This window comes from Sporothrix schenckii (assembly GCF_000961545.1).
Source record: "Sporothrix schenckii 1099-18 chromosome Unknown Cont41, whole genome shotgun sequence".
NCBI classification, from domain to species: Eukaryota; Fungi; Ascomycota; class Sordariomycetes; order Ophiostomatales; family Ophiostomataceae; genus Sporothrix; species Sporothrix schenckii.
In genome coordinates, this window is record NW_015971142.1 from 2205202 (window position 1) to 2223895 (window position 18694).

An 18694-nucleotide genomic window follows, 5' to 3' on the forward strand; every position below is an offset into this window, starting at 1 on the left:
CGAGCCCCGACAAATCATATACGACACCACGCTGACTGAGCGGAGAAAAAGCGTTCCAAGAACAAAAATGTCATCCCACCGGCAAAATGAAAGTAAGAGTGCGAAGTGCGAGGTGCGAGGACGCACGCCATTCGACAGCACAAACAGAACGAGAAGAAAAGGTGCCGTTGGGAAAATGTCGGCATACACGACAATAGTCAGGCGTGAGAAAATACGTCATGATATGTCGTGACGTGCAGAGAACGAAGACAATGCCTTTGCAGATTGCTTGCGTTGTAATGGACGGACGCCATCGTAAACCCTCGCAATCAGTTGTCTATGAACATAATTGCGAGAGTACTTTACTTGGGTGCCAACATCTAGGCCACGGTATATATGCAGTACAACGTTTGGGTGTTTCAGAAGAGAATTTCAAGCAATAGCCCAATTAGACATGCCAGCTAAATGTACACGATTCCGAGTCAACGATGTGGCTACAGGATGCACGACGAAGTGTACAAGTACAAAATGTAAAAGCCAGACACCGTCCAGAGTCACAAATACAAAAGCAATTAACGGATTCAAAAACCAAGCCAAAGGCAGATGATCCAACCTCTCGTCTATATTATACCAAAGACCAACCCAACACCTACGACCGACCCTGCCGACCAACACTCTCAACACGCAGACCGAGCTTCGCACCAGCCTTGGCGTCCAGGCAGCCGCGGCCGTCAAAGACCCAACGGGGCTTGCGCATGTGGTACGAGATCTTGGCCCAGTCGAGCTTCTCCTTGGGCTTGTACTCCTCGTTGAGCTTGTAGCCCTGCTTCTCGAGCTCGCAGTCAGGGCAGGTGGAGTCACAGGCCGGCTCCTGGTGGTAGCGCTGCAGGGGGTCGGTGACCGCCTCGTCGCCGGCAGAGTTGATGAGGTACTTGTGCAGGGCTAGGATGTCGTTCTCGCTAGGCTCGGCGGTCGCGAAGGGGCGCGGGTCCGTCTTGCCTGTCTTCTTGACCGGCGCCGCGACAGCCGCCGCCGTAGGAGCGCCACCCGACTTGGCAGCAGCAGCCGCGGCCGCGGCGGCACCGCCGTTGATAGGAGGCTTGCTGCCGAACTCGTCAAAGTCGGTCGTGATCAGGACGGCATTGCTGTCTGCACAGGCCCCATAGGCGTCTGTGTAGATTTCAATGGAGCCGCCCTCGCTGAGCAGGACACGGTCACCGCCCAGAAGCGTCTTGATCTCCTCTCGCATCACCACAGGGTTGCAGCAGGGGTCAAACACGGCAATCTCGCGGGGGCCTTCTTCCAGAAGGGTCTTGATGATCTCCAGAGCAGGCGACTCGCGGGTGTCGCTGGTATTCTTCTTGAAGGCGTAGCCCAGGACGGTGGCCTTCTTGCCACGAAGCGTGTTGTTGAGGCACTTGACAACACGGTGCGTGAAGCGATCACGAGCGTACTCATTCATGGTCACGACCTGGCGCCAGTACGCCGCAACTTCGTCGAGGCCGAGAGACTCGGAAAGGTAGACCAAGCTGAGAATGTCCTTCTTGAAGCAACTGCCGCCGAAACCAATACCGGCCTTGAGGAACTTGTTGCCGATACGGGCATCATAGCCGACCGAGGCAGCGACCTCGTCGACGTCGGCGCCAGTGCGCTCGCAGATCGCAGCAATGCTGTTGATGCTGCTGATGCGCTGGGCCAGCATGGAGTTGGCAACCAACTTCGCAAGCTCGGACGACCAAACGTTGGTGGTAAGGATGCGGTTGCGTGGGACCCAGGCGCCGTAGATGCCAGCGAGCGCCTCAGCGGCACGCTGGCCGGAGGCAGTCGGAAGGGAGCCGATCAGCACACGGTCGGGGTACAGCAGATCGTTGACAGCGGTACCGGCAGCCAGGAACTCGGGGTTTGAAAGGATCTCGAAGTGGACGCCAGGGCGGTGGACAGCCATCTAGTAAAGCAGAACATAAACGAGTCAGCAATTCAGTAATCACACCATGGAAAATTGTGTCCGAGTTCACAGAGATTCAGGAGTGGGGCGACGAACCGTCTCTTGCATAAGCTGGGCCGTGCGGCACGGCACAGTCGACTTTTCCACTATGATGGCACCGGGACGCGCATGCTGAGCAACCTCGCCCGTGACAGCCTCGAAAGCAGTCATGTCGGTTGCACTGCCCGCACCAGCACCGCGGTACTTGGTAGGGGTGTTGACCGCAATGAGAACAATGTCTGCCTCGCCAATGTAACGCGAGATCTCTGTCGAGAAGAACAAGTTGGGCGTGCGCGAGGGGACCGTCTTCTTCTCCGTGTCGTCCACAGAGCACTCGCGCGAGCCGTCACGGGCAATGCGCACAATGTCGGCCAAGCCGGGCTCGTAAATGGGAGGGTGGCGCGAGTTCCAACGACGAACACGGACCGGGTCTCTGTCAACGACCACAACACGGATATGGGGATTCTGGAAGGCAATCACCGCAGCAGTAGGGCCACCTAGATTGCAGAAAAAGACCAGTGTTAGGAGCAAACTCAACATGTGACATGAGGCATGCTGGCAGAGAGGCGGTGTAAAGCGTACCGACGTAACCGGCGCCCACACAGCAGATTGTGCGGATGACGGGGTTCTGGGACGCCGAGGCCGTGCCGTTGGCGCGGGCACCGTTCGTGCGCGCATCCTCGGCGTCGACCGGGCGGACGAGGGGGCGCATCACAGGGCTAAACTCCTGGTTGCTGCCGTCAGGCGTGGTCGGGGCGGTGGAGCCGTCCATGGTGCTTTCTTCGGTGTCGACAAGGTTCAGGCGGATGCCAGAGGCCATGTCGATGAACGAACACAAAAAGATCTCGACCGGGGCAGAACGCGCCTATGTATGCGTGCCTTGACCAAGACGTGGAGAGGGAGGAAAGGGAAAGGAAAAGGGAAAAACGGCGAGCAGAGGCTCAATAGGGGGTTGGGTGATTTTGAATGTGGACACGTGTGGAAGAGGGTCCTTTTTAAAAGTGTGTAGCAGGGGTTTGGAGCACGGCGCGGTGTTAGATGCAACGAGGCCCCACTGACTCAAAAGCTGAATAAAGCTTCTATGGGAGAATCAACAACAGAAATCAAGGAACTCCAAGGCGGTCGAGGAGGGCAGAGACCTAGATTGCTGACAGCTGCGTTTAAGATGCGACGATATGACTTGAATGCTGTGAGAGACGGCCGAATTGGCACACGGCGCGTTAGAAGGAGGTAAAGACACAGGCAAAAGCACCGAGAAGCACGAACGACGAAGATAAGCCTTACCCAGAACGGTGTTGCGACTGGGGAAATGTGAAGCCAGGACAACAGTGTCGATTGTATTTTTTAGACAACCTCCCTTCCAACTGAAGACCAACAATCTTGCAAGAGTAAAGAAGGGGGGTGATAAAAGGGGCGGTGAAGGTGGGCGATGCCAAGGGTAGGGAGGCTAGATGCTGTTAAACAGCTTGAAAGGGGCGTACCTGATAGAGAGTTCCTTGCCGGTCTGGAGACAAAGAGCGAAATGCTTGGCGTATTGGGAGAGGGGGGTTGGCCTGGCTAGGGAGCCAGAAACTCAGGGGTCAGATAGAGGCAAAGCGACAATGTGAGCCGACGTGCGGCGCGCCGTCCGCGATTACGAGATTTGGATTACTGGCGCGTGGCGGCGCCGTCCAGAGGTAAGGAGTAATTGGATGCCGGAGTAACGCAACTCTGAAGATGACGATTCCGTCTGCTCCTTTGGATTTGGGCGGAATCTGGTACTTTTGGCATCCCTCCGTATTGTGTATCTTACGGAAAGAACACACCACAACGTCTGTTGTTGTACGGATTAGCCGTTCTTTCCTTCCGTGGCGCACTTATCGAATTTCAATGTCGTACTTCTTCAGTCCGCCCGGCGTTCTTTTGCCGGATTCGGAAGGCTCTGCGCTTAGGAGCGCCGAATTTTATTACTGGTGATTGCCTGTTGTTGGGACGGGATCCGACGGAATATTTTGCACAGCAGTGGGGCAGTGACAGGCAAAAGTATTACTTCGTACTTCGCATTGAGCTTTAGCAATGTTGGTACGCACTATGATTTTGGTTGAGCAAGTCACAATTTCCTAGGCTAGATGTGATGAAAATGCCCCTTTTGGTGGCGTCAACAGGGTTCTGGGTAAGGAAATATTAAAAGCGGCTGGACAAGCTGAGCAAGGCTGGACTCAAGGTACCTGGTATTTATGCTTGAAAAAGATGCCAGAGACGAGGTCGTCCAAGATGTAACAATCAATCGTGAATTAAGAGATGGCAATATCGCCACAGCAAACATTACGAATATTTTTTTCTTTGGTAGAATTACGAGCTGCCCCGTCTTCCCCAACGGGAGGGAGATGCTGTCACGTCGCTACATCCGTCCAACGCCGTATCTGCAAGGAAACAGGCGGTGTACCTTGGCAAGGGAACCTCTGGGGCCTTTGTGTGGCACCTTCCTGCGTTTCTTATTCTTAACCAAGCTTTGCGCCTCCAACCCAGTGTCCTTGAATACGAAACACACCTTTAGAAATAACTTGGCTTTTGTGACAAAGAAACTCTAGAGCAGAACGACAAATACAATCTTGTATTAGCCGGAGCAGCCAGGAGATCGCGAAATTCTGTGGTAATGTCATATTAGTGCCGCCAAAGGTTGCTAGCGCTGGGCTAGGGTCGTTTTCGATGGCATCCCTTTGGCAATCAGCCCCCTGAAACCAAACGACGATGCAAAGTGGGGTGAAAGTCCTGTGGTGTGTTGAAAGTTTTTGCATCCTGTACAATGGCAATTTCTGTTCTCTTGGCCAAAACAGTGCAATGACGTGTTGATACTTGATAGAAACGAAACGACAATCTAAACTAATAGCATCACGGTCCACAAACCCACTTCGGTTAGATGCAGTTGATCTCAAGAATCTCAACATACATCTAATTTTTCGACATCCGACAAGATCTTTATCGTATTAAGTGGGCATTTATGTTGTAGATAACCATCAGTCTCCACGACATACTACGGAGTAAGTGACTTTACCAATAGCATTTTACAGCTCTCGAGTTGTTTGTCTACTTTACGTGGACTTGTAAGACACTTGCAAATCGGTTCCTACGACGTATGCCTAGGCACGCCCATCACCCGCCATGGCAGACGGAAGACAGTATGGCGGCTTGGTAGACAAATAGACGAATACAATTTGCAAGACGCGTAACGCGCATCATTACAGGGTAAGGTTTATAAAGCATCGCGAGCGTTATGGATGACAATGAAGCGGCCCCACAGTCACACTTATCGATTATCCAACGCTCCCGGGCGGAAGGTCCGCTTTCGCCCGGCATCCAACACAAGACCCTGATCACAGCCCTGTAGAAAAACGCAATGGTAACAGAAAAGCGGACACAAGACAAATGGAGTGTGGCGGCAGCAGGCACTGGCTGCGTGGCTGAAAGAGATCCCGAGGACAGTCCGCAGGAGCAGACGAGACTGTCACGGGAGGCGAGAGTCGAACACCAACGGAGCAGGCATCAACGCTGGCCAAAGGCGCGGACACGGGGGCCCAGGCGACACAGCCGATTCGATGCGCCTATTTGTGAGACACTGACATTGCATTCCTCTGTCGCTTGCTCCTGCGCGTGGAACAGTGGCCTAGAGTGGTCAGTCACGCTGGCGGTTTGCCGTGACAGAACCCCAAAAATCCACATCAGCCACAGCCTTGGGGGCCTGTGTGCAGGATCTGCGCTCTCTGATTGGCCACTTTCGACCGCCACGCCGACCGTCTTTCGCATCTGATTTGCCCTCCCATGCATAAAGGCCCAGACCCAGCTTGACGAGATAGATAAGTCCGGCGTAACAATATACATTTTCTTGCAGCTTACCTGCTTTTAACGGTCGAAAAAGCCCATTGTGTCTTTGTTTCTTTCCTGAAGGCATTGTGAGACAATACGCCAGTAGGTGCGTTTCTGGCGTCCTGAACTCGGTCGCTGGCCCAGTCACACGCGCTCTTTCCTTGTCAGATGAGAGAGAAGGAGCAATCGAAGAGGTGCCTTGCAAATTCTACATTCTGCAGTCGCGCAAAGAACGCTCGCTTCCGCATCTTGAGCTCTTGCTGCACCACTCTTTTCCTTTCAGGGATCGACGCGGACTCCGCCGCGAGATATTCCGACTGAAATGCGGCCGTCCACGGCCTAGCACGCCTAAATGACCGAAAGGGGAGGCAAGTAGCTCAGCGTATCTGCAGTCATGCTCTTCCAATCATTCTGGCCTCAGCTGTCACGATGTCGTACGCACCGCTCTATTTCGCACATATGCGCTTCGCATGTTGCCCCTCCCCACATACCTCGTGCCTTTGTGCTGCCACTCCTGTCCTTCCCCATCCTAATTGTAGAACCCCACTAGATGTTTTATGGCAGCTTCGTTCCTTCCAGATCAGTACGTCTGTAGTCTTGACTGTCTGCATCATATTTGTATTTGTATTTCCCATATCCCCCCTTTGCGCGTGCCCCGCCAGGGTCCTCGACTCTGTCCTGACCTTTCAATCTCACCACCTAGTCTTCGCTTCAATCACTTCGCTGCCCCCATCCTATTGCCTCCTGGCTGCTATGACGTCGGTCCTGTCCTGATCGATCCCACCTACCTTGCAACGACCATCAACATTTACATCGCACCACATTGACGAATCCTCCGGCCCAACAAAATTACCTGGTCACATTTTCGTGCGCGGCAGCGTCCTATTATTGCCATTCACATTCCTTTATTCTTTCTTGCACCATAACGCATCAGCCATTACTGTGGTCTCTGAGGGGTACGTACAAGGAGAGCAATAAAAACGTGGCCAGCCGCCAACGAGCGGGCCACCGGACTGACGTTGCAAAACTACCAGTCAGCGCATCTTGTTCGACCAATTATCTGACGAATCGTCAGTCTAGGCCTGCAGATATACACCAACACTTTCACCATTTGGACCAACAGCCCAGCGCAAGGATAGATATTTGGACCACGAGATATGGCGAACAAAGACGGTCCATCGGTGACGATGGTCGAAGATACAGCCACAACAACATTGAGTGCGGCGGCTCAAGGCCCTGCCCATGATCTTTCAGTGTTTCCCGAACGCCTGCGTGGAAAGCGCATTCTCCTCTGCACAGAGTCCTTTGGCCCCGTCAACGGCGTCTCACGCACGACATTGATGCTCGTGAACCACCTACGTGCACATGGCGCAAATGTGGGTGTTGTCGCTCCGCACAACCACACAAAAGTTAACACCTTTGTTCCGACCGTCGTCCCCGAGACTGCGTCAACAGACGACGTGCCAGTGAACCCCGAAATCCGGATCCATGGTTATCCCTTGCCGTTTAACCCGGAGCTCTCGATTGTCTACCCCGTCCGCCTCTCCGCCCTCTGCGCACGCACTTTCAACGGCCACAAGCCGGACCTTATCTACCTTGCAAGCCCAGCCTCGCTTGGCTTTCAAGTCATGCTACAGGTGCGCCAGCAGCCGACCGAGAACCAAATCCCTGTCTTGGCCAACTTCCAAACCGACCTGTCTGGCTACTGCGCCATTCTCTTCCCCGCACCCTTCAGCGACTTCGCTGTGTACTGCTTCGCCCAGGTCGAGGGCTTCTTGTTCCGCCACCCATCCGTCAAGACCATCTTCTACCCGAGCCGTTTCGTACGTCGCTACCTGGAAAAGAACCGCGTAGCCCCCGAAAAGATGCAGCTGCTGCGCCGTGGCGTCAACACGGACATGTTCAACCCCACCCGCCGCAACGAGGTGCTTCGGCAAACGCTGGCTCCCAACGGCGAGATCATTCTTGTGTGTGTGGCCCGCATCGCTGGCGAAAAGGGTTTCGACTTCTTGGCCGCCGTTGCTACAGAACTGGACCGGCGAGGACTGGCATTCAAGCTATACATTGTGGGCGGCAACCGGAACACGGCCGTCGAGGACGAGGTCAAGGATCTATTTTCCGAGCTGATCCAAAAGGGCAAGGTTGTTTTCGCGGGCTTCCAGGTCGGCGAGACGCTGGCTGAGTCCTATGCTTCGGCTGACATGTTCCTCCACTGCTCCATCACCGAGACGTTCGGTCTGGTGGTTCTCGAGTCCATGGCGAGTGGCGTGCCGGTCATTGCTCGTGACGAGGGTGGCCCGAGCGATATTGTTGACCACGGCAACACGGGCTTCCTGGTGCCGCCCGCCGACCTCGAGAGCTTCGTTAGCAAGGTGCTTTTGCTGGCGGGCGATTCGGACCTGCGCTCGAAGATGGGCGGTGATGCTCGGCGGCAGGCGTGTGACGCGACGTGGGATAAGATCAACAACACGGTTGCATGGCGCATGCTCGATGCCATTGAACAGCGCGACGCGGCCTTGAAGGAGGCGCAATTCGAGGGCTTTGAAGAAGACCCACAGGAGTCGGCCCGCGAGAGAGAGCCACTGTTGGGCTATCCCTCTGGCACAAAACTGACAGCCGCTGAGATGGCAGCTGCCCGGAAGAAGCTGCAGCCTCCGTCGTCGTGGCAGGCGTGGGCTCAGAGCATCGACACTAGCTTGGTGGATGCGCGGCTGACGGCTGGATTGGGCATCATCCTCGGGTTCTGGGGCATCGTTGGCGTCTACCTCATTTTCATCAAAGCGGCCCTGTGGTTCAAGGGCCGCGTGCGGGTGGGCGTGTGAGCTGCTCATCCTTTAATTTTTTTGGGCTGGTCCAGGATAGGTATGCGTAATGGTTGATGACCGCAATTGCATTGGAGGGAGGGTCAGCTTGTCATGCCCATTTCCATTTTGTTTATCTTTTCTTTTCTTGGTGTTCCGCCGCCCGGTTCCATTTTCGTTCGCCTTTTTTCTTTGTCAGTGTGATATTGGTCCTTTTCGTTTCATTTCTTTCCTCCAGTTTTATGAAAGGTTGGCGACACGTTATAATACCCTACGTTGGTTTCTATTGTTATAGCATCAATCATGCTTGTTTGATTCCGTTTTGGTTCTCCTGTTTTTTATTGTTCAGACGAGCAAGTTTGGTTTTATTAGAATATTTGTTATGAGCGTCCTTCATAGTCCTGCAACCATTCATGTCGCCCATGGTGCACAACCACTTCTTGATAGGCCATGGAATAAGACCTATCCGCTCGCTGAATTCATTTGTTCCCTTTGACCAGCTGCACGGTTTTGTTTCCCAAACGTACTCTTCTCGTCTGTGGCTTGGCTCTCCCCCATTGTCAACAATAACGCACAGTAATGCAATGCAGCATAAACAAAATCCCGAACCACGCTCTCGGAGAAAGATAAGGCGGGTGTCATACGAAGCCAACAATGGTGGCTTACGTGGGCAGTGAGTGCATTTCGTCGCGGACTTCTTTGGTCTATTTTTAATTATTATAACCAGCATCTGCTTCAGATATGTGATGACGAGCGAGCTCTGCCACAAGGCAGTCTCTTCTTCATGACCACTCTGACAAAGCAAGTAGCTACCACCATCCCACGTTCCTTTTGTGACTTGATTTCTTCACAGCTCACTCCGTAGTTCTCCACGACGTACGACGTGGGAGTGGTGCACTGCATGTTCCTGTTTGATTAAGGGAGATTGTGTTACAGCAGAAATGCTAGCCTCGGAGCCTGCTCATTCCATCTAGCCTCGAGTATAAGCGCTCTCTGCTTTCTTTCTGTTGTCTCTTTTGATCGCGATGTTTTGGGTGGCGTTTCCGGCCTTACTTTTAACGCGACCAGGAGAACAGCACCTTGAGTTCTCTCTCGTAGCCCAGATTAACATAGATCTGCCGAGAAAGGCCTTTGCTCGCAGCCACTGTGGCTAAAATATAAGGGCCGGCAGATGCTGTAGTGGTTGTGTTCCTGCAGCACGCGTCACAACGTTCCATCGGAATATGGAAAGTTTCAGACAAGGTTTGCGCCAGCAGGAGCTTTTATTGCCAGCCCAAAGTACCACACCCGCCGGTCTTCTTGTCGTCCATGATATAAATTTAAAGGGTCGAGAATTCAGATACTTGGTCGAGAGAGCGACGCGACTTGCACACGTCACCATCAAAACGTGACTCGATTCGGCACCTTTCCGAACTTCTATCCTGCCATATCTCGGGACATAAACGTCTCCCAATTTGTTGGTGCATCGCTCTTACCCTTTGCCTTGTCGTCCCTTCTCTATTTTATCCTCCTGCGTTCCTTACTTGTGCACAGAAATTTATGAGACAAATCTACACAGCCACGTATACTACCAAACTATGCGTTCAAGCCACGAAGCGGTCGTTCGTGCTTTCCTCCGTCGTCGTTCAAAGAGCCTCTGTTTTGACGTAAAGAGCTCCTAATGCAAACACTACGGGGCTGTTTCGTGCAATTATGGCCAATCACAGGTTGTAGTTTCGACGGACAGGGCTCTGATGCGCATTGTGATTCACGTTGTGAGCTGGCCAACACCTGAGGCTTGGCGGCTGTTTTGGTGGTCTGGACCCCCCTAATTTGATGTTTTTGCCTTGTCCCACATCCACCCCAAGCTCAGACTCGTGCTGTTACATCGTCGGTCGATCCGACACGCCCCCTTTCCACCAGGTACATTACCCCTTACGAAGTTCTCTCTCTGACATCTCCGGCAGCACAAAATTATCGCTGTCACCCTCATGTTTTCTCACAATGACGAAGCTGAAGCACTCGCTTGACTTGCTTGCACCCCTCTTTGCCTCTGAAGCGAAACCCCTTCTAGTCACAACACGCTCGACTGGTGGCAGCACGTCTGCGCTCGCCGCACTTCTGCCCTAGTCTGTAAGTTGTTCTACCAGTGTCCAATTCGTATCTTGACCGTCTCCAGTCCTTGCTGCAAACAGTTGAACGCTGCATTGGTCCTGGCCGCTCTTGCATCGCTCCCACACCCAAAGGCAAGGCCCCCGGCAGTCAGTCTCCTTTCTTGATTCTGAACCGAGACTCTCTTTGTCTTGCATGTTTGGAACGTTCTGTGCCAACGATGGTCCACTCATGGCCCCATTCCCCATCACCCTGAAGCAAATGCTCTGCAGCCCGACACATCATGGCGGGTGGCTAGCGGCTGCTCATTTGTATTGAGGTGAACCCCGGCTCTCTCTCACGATGCATAACAATCATTGTTTCCATGCACCTGTCGACGTTGTATCGCACACCGTGAGGCTTACCCTGTATATGGTGTACTCCGTATCCTGCTGCTTCTCTCACACAACCCCCTGTGCCTGTCCATCTTTTTTTCAAGTCTTATCGTGCTTGGGTCTTCTCTTCGTACTTCGTCCTGCGGACTTCCTCTTCTTTGCTCTCTCTTCCTAGTACTTCTCTTTATTATCCCGACTGGTATCGGACTCCGTGCTGTTTACGTATGACAATCCGAAACGCCATCGTCTTTCTTTGTCTCTTACGCCCTTCGTTTCTTGAACTCCTTTTTTTCTCTTTACCAGCAGGACGGTCCATCATACCCAGATGGAAAGCAGAAACGATCGCTAACGCAGGTCTGTTCGGCTCTTCTCCCTCTACATTCCTTTGTAATCTGTGTCTTCCATTCTTCCATTCACTCTCTGCCTCTTTCTTCCCTTTTCTTCTTTTTACTCCTGTATCCACATACCGCTCTATTCGACGACACTGCGTGTTTGTTCTTACTCTCTGCGACCACCGGCCCCAAAGGCAAGCGGAGAGTCCGCCGGTATCAAACGACGACAACGAAACCCATATACAGTTCTTACAACAACGCAATCTTTCTCTTCGTGCGAGACACATCGCAGGCCAGAAATAGTCGCCGCCGGACGGACTCGACACGACTCGATCAAACTTTTAATATACGTTTTTATACAACACTTTGTCAACAGACCGATACAAACACAAGCAGCAGCCATGCTCTGGAAGCCAATTGTCGTGGCGTCGGTGCTGGCCAGACAGGCCCACGCCGGTTTACGGGGAGTCGTCGCTAGTGACGCTCTGGCCGGACGCACGACGCATGATTGGGAACGAAGGATGGCCGCTGCACTCGCTGAAGAGGCCAACTATGTACCACGCGTTGTGGTCAAGCGCGCTGAGACAAATGCCACGGCGGGCACGACGATGACGACGACGACAGCCGGCACTGGTGTCGTCCTAAACGCCGACGGCACGATCAACATGACGGCATGGGACAACACCGCCACGGCCGCCTGCAACGCGGCACTCACCAAGCTCCCTGAATCGTCTAACCCGTCGGGCACTTGCATTTGCTACAATCTTCCCGCACTGGACAACACCACTGGCACCTTCGAAGCCGACCTGCGGCTGTTCCAGCTGTCGACCCCTTCGGGCGAGTTCGAGGGCATCCCGCCAGAAAACATTCAGGTCGGCCTCAGCTACGCCAGTGCTTCGGTGTCACCTGTCTCGGTGGCGTCTGCGTCAAAGCTGGTCGTAGGTCGTGCCGACACGTCGGCCAACGGCAGCCTGCGTCTTTTGCAACAGTACCTCTTTGTCGGCCAGATCAAAAAGGACATAATGACGCCCAACATGAACACGTAAGTGAACTTGTCCAAAATGGGTTTGTAATTTGTTTGCCTTGCGAGTACTGACTCTGAACAGGGCTCAGCTTGAAGCTCTCGTCATGCCTGTCTTGACACTTACCGGCACCAACAGCAACGGCAAGACAGTTTCCACCAACGTGTCGTCCAATGAAGCTGCCTTTGTGGCCGGCGTGTTCAGCTCGACCGTGGTCATGTCCACCACTGCGATTGCCCAGGCAGCCGTTAACGACTTGCTCAATGGCCTTCATAACGGCACGGTCGCCTTCGTGCTGCCGGGTGTCCAAATTATTACATTTCCCATCGGCCTCATCATCATCAGCGTTTGGCTCGCCGTCGCTCTTGCATTCATCGGCTTCGGCATGGTCGAGCGCATCTCCTACCGCGAAACATATAAGCGGCGCACCGCCATGTCGACCAAGCCTTCGACGAGCAGAATATAGACGACCCCGGAAGCCATTTTTTCACGAAACAAAGAGGGGGAGACTGAAGGACCCTCCAAACCAATTACAAATGGTATATACCACACATTGTGTGAGCGATCCGTTTTTTTATTTGCTTTTTTTCTCTCACGGAGGAGGTGCAGCAACCAACAAAAGGGTAGCAAAACCTGCAAGATGAGCACTGTCACGGGCATGTGCTATGAAATCAACGGCCGATGGTGGTGCCATTGGCTCTCCTCTTTCTGTTCAGAAACAGTTTTGTCCGCCATAGGAGCCCAGGGCCTTTATCTCCCTCACCTTTGTTGCTGATTCAAGTTCTTTTGGTTGCGCTCCTCATTGAACTTCCACCCGCTCTCTACTTACAATATATGTTTCTCTTCTTCTGTCTATACATTGGGCGGCGATTGATTCCCGTCCACACCCTTCCTCTTCTAGCGTTTTTCTACTGTCCTCGCAAGCGTCTTCAATTCTTTGTACATTGTACATATAACTTAAATTCAAAGACTGTTATCGTTTAGAGAGAGCAAAAACTGGTGATTGGTACCCGCCACTGGTGATGGCCGAAATTGAGAGCTGGATAAACCCTACAATAAAAACCTGCGATTGTTACAAATGAACGGCCTTCAATGGGCCCTGAAGCTGTTTCTCATGTAGAGCTCGTCGGTATTCGTTTTTATCAACGCAGCCAGTCAAGGCCAGTGCCAACACAGCCAATCTTTTGGTCTGAAACTGCTCAAGAAACAGTTTCTACTTTCACGCCCGCCAACGCCATTCATGCGGCTTTCCGAGGTTTGCTTCAAAGGCATGTCAAACAGAATGCCCAGGCTTTGTTATTGAACATTTTCTTTTTTCCAAATGTAGAGCCGCATAAAGACACAACGTGAAAACCCTTGAGCTACAAGACATGGCGGGCATTTTCTTGCCGTCCCTCGTACCATCCGGCCCCTGATTGGCTATGTGCTGCTGCCGGAAACTCGAGATGTTCGAGATCGAGCCTGGCCCCATTATTTTTTTCGTCACCCTTGACAGCTCTATTTTTACTTTTTCAGAGGGGGATGCACTACCAATAACACACTTGTTACCATTTTACATATTAAGCTGTATCTTTCAGATGAAAATGTTCACTTTGGCGGGATGGAATAAATCGAAATAAAAAGTCTCAAAAATACAGGAATTTTGACACCCTGAATAGATGTTGTGTTCTCAGAGAGACGTTGAAAGTAAAGAGACAAGAAAAAATCTCAATGAGAATGAAACTTTCGGTACTGCATTTCAACCCACCTTGGGCCTCTTTGCGAATAAGCGCTTCAAGGATTCCGCATAAACAGGAGTAACCAGGCCTGCCTACCAAGCTCGGCCTCGACCACTCGATGACCCCCCTCCCCGTGTATAAGTTCCTCGCACAAAAGCACACCCTAATACAGGAAAGCTTTAACCCACGGTTTTCATTACAGTTCAGGGTACCTGATCTGCTAGTTGGCTATATCAGTAACCTTTTTGTATGAACTCTATATATTTTGCAACTTTGAATTTGTTTCTTTCTCCCCCGTCTCGTCTTTCGTTTAATTATTCTACAACAAACCAGACAGCTCGGCCTGCCTGCAAATATTCTGGAGATAGTATATTTTGGCATTATTCCGGAGGACGCATTCTGAAATGCACCTTCCTCAAAAGACGAACTCGTATTTCTCACTTTAACAAAGAAGGAAAGAACACCCCTTCTTTCCTAAGATGGTCGACGTCTCCCAGCTCGTCTCGCAGATGCACGAGACGCTATCGAGCATCCACAGCACCATCTCGTCTCTCTCTGCGCTTGATCACCAGTCACGCCTTGACGAACTCGAGCAGAGTCGTGCAGCTGCTCTTGAAGCTTTGCAGTCTAGCTTTCGCCTTGAATCGGATGATCTTGCTCGCAAACGCAAAGCCCAACGCGATGCTTTGGCTGAGCAGCGACGCCGCGAAGATGAAGAGCGCGAGGCTCGACGCCGCCAAGAAGATGAAGCGCTTCTCGCACAAGTTGTCGACGAAGATCGTGGCCGGCATGGAAAGCTGGACGTAGACGCGCGCGAGGTTGAAGAGTCGACGGAGACAATGATGGGACGTGTCGAAGAAGAGGCCAAGCAGGTGCTCGACGAGGGCAAGGCGAAGCTGGCAGCATTGGAAGAAAGACGGAAGGTAGGAGAATGTCCTCAACCAGCTCCAAAAAGAAAAAAACAGACGACAAGTACTTACCTCTCGCAGGAACTCAACCGCTTAATTGATGAGCAGCTCCAGCTTCCGCTGCCATCTGCACCATCACGCCGCAAGTCGGGAGAACGGTCGCTTCCTAAAATAGTGGCCCCCAGCAGTAGGTTCATCCCCACGAATACCCGTTTGGCGGGCCATATCAATAACAACCTTTCTTTACGTTGTATAAAAGGCGCCTAACCTGGATGTGAGCCACTGTGTTGTTTTCTTGTTCAGACCCAGTGGACACCTTTGACAATCGCGATAACCACGGTGATGGTGACCGAGATGGCCTTCCAACGGCGACGACCACCACGACCGAGGGTATCGCAGCGAAGAAATTGGTGCAAGAAACCGACGTCGTCCAACAAGGTTCCGAACCGGTCTCTTCTACTGTCCAGACGGAGTCCATCCCTGAGAAGGAAACACAGTTCCATGAGAATCAAAATTGCCCTCCCGATGCGACACCATACGTTGTACCGGGAGAATTCCCATCCTCCGCACTCCAGTCACCCGTCAGTGACAATATAGCCATCAGCGCTGTTGACAAGGCCCTCACGGAACCACAACAAACCACTGAAGATGTCATCTCGGAGAAAGACGTCGAGTCAGACGCCTCAATGATAGTACCAACCGAGAACGTTCCCGAGCAGTGGCTTGAAAACTGCGATCAGCAATCAGAACAACAACAAGAGCAGTCACACAGCGAAGACAACAAAACTCGACATGAGGGACCACCGGTTTCCATCACTGCAGAGAGCATAGGACATAGTGACCAATCATCTCAGATCGAGACCGAGGAACAGTCCGCGGTTGGTGATGCCACAGAAGTGCGGGGCGCCGAAGACACCCTTGGCGGCCACAACCTAGAAACGCATAACGCACACCTCGAAGACAATAGTAGTAATGACGATGGACACGGCGATGGCGATGCCACACCTACAATCGAGTCCCACGAAAGCATCCAGCAAGAAGACGGACTAAACGTTGATGGGACGGGGGCACCTGTCTCTTCTGCCGTGCATTCCAACATCCCAAGCATTTCTATTCACACGGCAGACATGACCGAAGAGTCTCTTCGTGAGGTCTCTGACGGTAAGAAAGATGAAGACAAAGAAATCGCCGACAATTCACCTGCTGAAAAGGAGTCTGGCAAAGAAGGTGCGCAGGCGTCTCGTATTGGGCTTGTTCAAGAACCAAAGGAAGAGCATGGGAACGCGCACTTCGATCCTCCGAACACCGTCTCATCTGTATCTTCAGATGCTCAAAGTCCAGAAGAGGAACCTATCCACCAGGGCACCATTGAAGCCTCAGAAACCCAGATTTCCGTTGAGTCGGCCTCTTTCACTTCCGACGAATTAGAAGCGTCGTCAGCCAACGACATGTCGGGTGAGAGGCATTTGAACCATTATCCAGATATGAGTGTACACGAAGAGAGCGTTCCAGAGATTCCCCATGAGATGGCACACGAAATTCTACAAGGCGAAGCCGTCCATCCCGAAGTTTCGCATCCAGAAGTCACGACGGAGGACGCTCTCGCTGGGCAAATTCTTGAAGACAAAGACACCACTTCATTGGTGAATACTGAGCAAAGGATCAATGTTGACTCTTCGACCTCTTCTCAAGTCTCGGAAATGCCACCGGTTATCAAAGATGTCGATTTAGAGTCACAAGAACAGGCTAAGCCAGAACCCCCATTTCCATCTGCCCTCAGCCCAACAGGAGGGCCTAACATAGGCCCACCAAATGACCAACAACAAGATCTTGCGGTTATCGTACGGGACGCAGCTGCCCGCGAGATCATTGATGATGAGATCGTACACAAAGATGCTGTCGACAACGAGATCATTGAACAAGATCCGGGGCCAACTTCAGACGCGACCGAGCAAATAGAGGTTCAGGAAGAGGCGCATAAGGATACCGCAAATGACGCTGTTGCTTTTAACTACGAGTCTCCACCCGACAATACGGACGCTTCTGCGTGGCACTCCCAGGAGCGATACGTCTCTCAAGATGTGTACGCTGACCCACACGCAGCAGCTCAAGAGTATGTCGACTACGGAAGAAGCTACTATGCATCGGCTCAGCAAAGCCTCGATCCGTCTCCGGTCCTCCAAGAGGTCCACGAGATTCCTGATGCTGTCGAAGATTCTGTCGTCAGCGAAATCACAGCCTTTGTTGGAGAGGAGGACATGCACACTGGCCACAGTACCCTAAGTCTCCACAAAGAGCTTGAGGAGCTTCATGGAGAAGAATATGACGAAGATATGGAAGAAGAAACCGGAATACCGTCCTCTCCTAACACATTCCATGAAGTAGATAAAGACATTGTCCCGGAGGCAGAAAATGCAGCAACGATGCACGGCCAAGATGACCTCTTTGACGATGACAGCGAAGAGTCGGCTGGATCTATAGACTCTTCCGACTCAGCAAACCCAGAAGAGTTAGCGGGTCAAGATCAGGATACCAGCCAAGAGGATGAGCTTGTGCATGAATCCTTGCCACACCAAGAGCATGACAACAGGCTTTTCGAGCGACTCGATGAGGAACCGTATGAGGTTTCCCAGGACACCGAAGTACTCCAGACGCCAACTACGATTGTGGGCGACTCCCACAGTGTTAACACGGTGACTTCTCCGGAAAATGAGCGCCCCGTCACACCAGACGCTTCTACGCCGCGGGCATCTCATTTCAAGGGACTTGCCAATAGCCGGCATGCACCCAAACAACAACAACATGAACCTGTAACACCTCCTCGTCAGACAGCCGTGCACAACGACGAGGGTTTTGATGGCATTGATTTTTTGCCCCGTGATGTCACACATGTTCCGTGGCAAGAGCGTGACGGCAGCATCGACGCCACTCCTGGTTCGGTTCGCAGTCAAGCAACACTATCAACGTCTGCTTCGTCATCCTTCGGCACCCCATCACCGTGGTCTGCTGGAACCGTGACGACAATGACGCCTGGAACAGGTGCCATCATTAGTGGAAATTCGGTTCCTCAGGACGATCCGTTTATCCGCGCCAGCTGGTCCAGCTCACCAGAAGGAGGTCATGGCAGTGGCTACAGTCATGGTGACGACCATGATATCATTCCTAACCGCGGAAAGTCCATTGGCCAGCTCAATTACAGCTACAACGGTCGAGCTGTCAACGACCCCGAGAAGAAGGATGTCGTTCTAGCTGCCAATCTAACGCCGCAGCCAAACAACAGCCGGCCAAGCTCGGCCGTCGCGACGTCGTCACCTACTAGTCTTTTCCAGCGCATGAGAAACATTTTTGAGCCGCCACAAAATGGTACCGCACAAGGCACACCAGTTAAGCCAGCGACACCAGCAGCCAGCTCAAGTGATGCGTTTCCGGCCATAGGTAATACACCAAACCGGCCCGTAGACCGAGGCTTCCGTGGCGGCACCCAAGCGATGGATAGCCACCGACTGGGTGATGGCGCAGGCGTTGACGATCTGGACGCGGACGACTTGTTCAATGAGAAAAGCTCCCTCTTGCAAGCCTCTGCCATTGACATGCCGTTGCATTGACCACGCTCGGGTCAGTTGGAGAAGTCAGAGGCCCCGG

The 18694-nt window shown here is 52.5% G+C and overlaps 5 protein-coding genes across 5 annotated transcripts; 3 read left to right on the forward strand and 2 right to left on the reverse strand.

The window, feature by feature from the left end:
• Window positions 1-628: 628 nt before the first annotated feature.
• Window positions 629-2783, reverse strand: SPSK_07161 (UDPglucose 6-dehydrogenase; the record flags this gene model as incomplete). Its single annotated transcript, XM_016733828.1, has 3 exons — window positions 629-1924; window positions 2021-2460; window positions 2546-2783. 3 exons carry the CDS (start codon window positions 2781-2783, stop codon window positions 629-631), a joined length of 1974 nt encoding a protein of 657 aa, XP_016591032.1.
• A 2832-nt stretch (window positions 2784-5615) lies between these two features.
• Window positions 5616-5891, reverse strand: SPSK_10819 (uncharacterized protein; the record flags this gene model as incomplete). The annotated part of the gene is made up of 1 exon (XM_016737086.1): window positions 5616-5891. One exon carries the CDS (start codon window positions 5889-5891, stop codon window positions 5616-5618), a length of 276 nt encoding a protein of 91 aa, XP_016591033.1.
• Window positions 5892-6993: 1102 nt separating this feature from the next.
• On the forward strand, window positions 6994-8628 carry SPSK_07397 (glucosylltransferase family 4; the record flags this gene model as incomplete). The annotated part of the gene is made up of 1 exon (XM_016734060.1): window positions 6994-8628. One exon carries the CDS (start codon window positions 6994-6996, stop codon window positions 8626-8628), a length of 1635 nt encoding a protein of 544 aa, XP_016591034.1.
• A 3177-nt stretch (window positions 8629-11805) lies between these two features.
• Window positions 11806-12892, forward strand: SPSK_07704 (uncharacterized protein; the record flags this gene model as incomplete). The annotated part of the gene is made up of 2 exons (XM_016734361.1): window positions 11806-12446; window positions 12511-12892. The coding sequence occupies 2 exons, from the start codon at window positions 11806-11808 to the stop codon at window positions 12890-12892; spliced, it is 1023 nt and encodes a 340-aa protein (XP_016591035.1).
• Window positions 12893-14623: 1731 nt separating this feature from the next.
• Window positions 14624-18657, forward strand: SPSK_06893 (uncharacterized protein; the record flags this gene model as incomplete). Its single annotated transcript, XM_016733565.1, has 3 exons — window positions 14624-15067; window positions 15134-15239; window positions 15356-18657. 3 exons carry the CDS (start codon window positions 14624-14626, stop codon window positions 18655-18657), a joined length of 3852 nt encoding a protein of 1283 aa, XP_016591036.1.
• Between the last annotated feature and the right edge of the window lie 37 nt (window positions 18658-18694).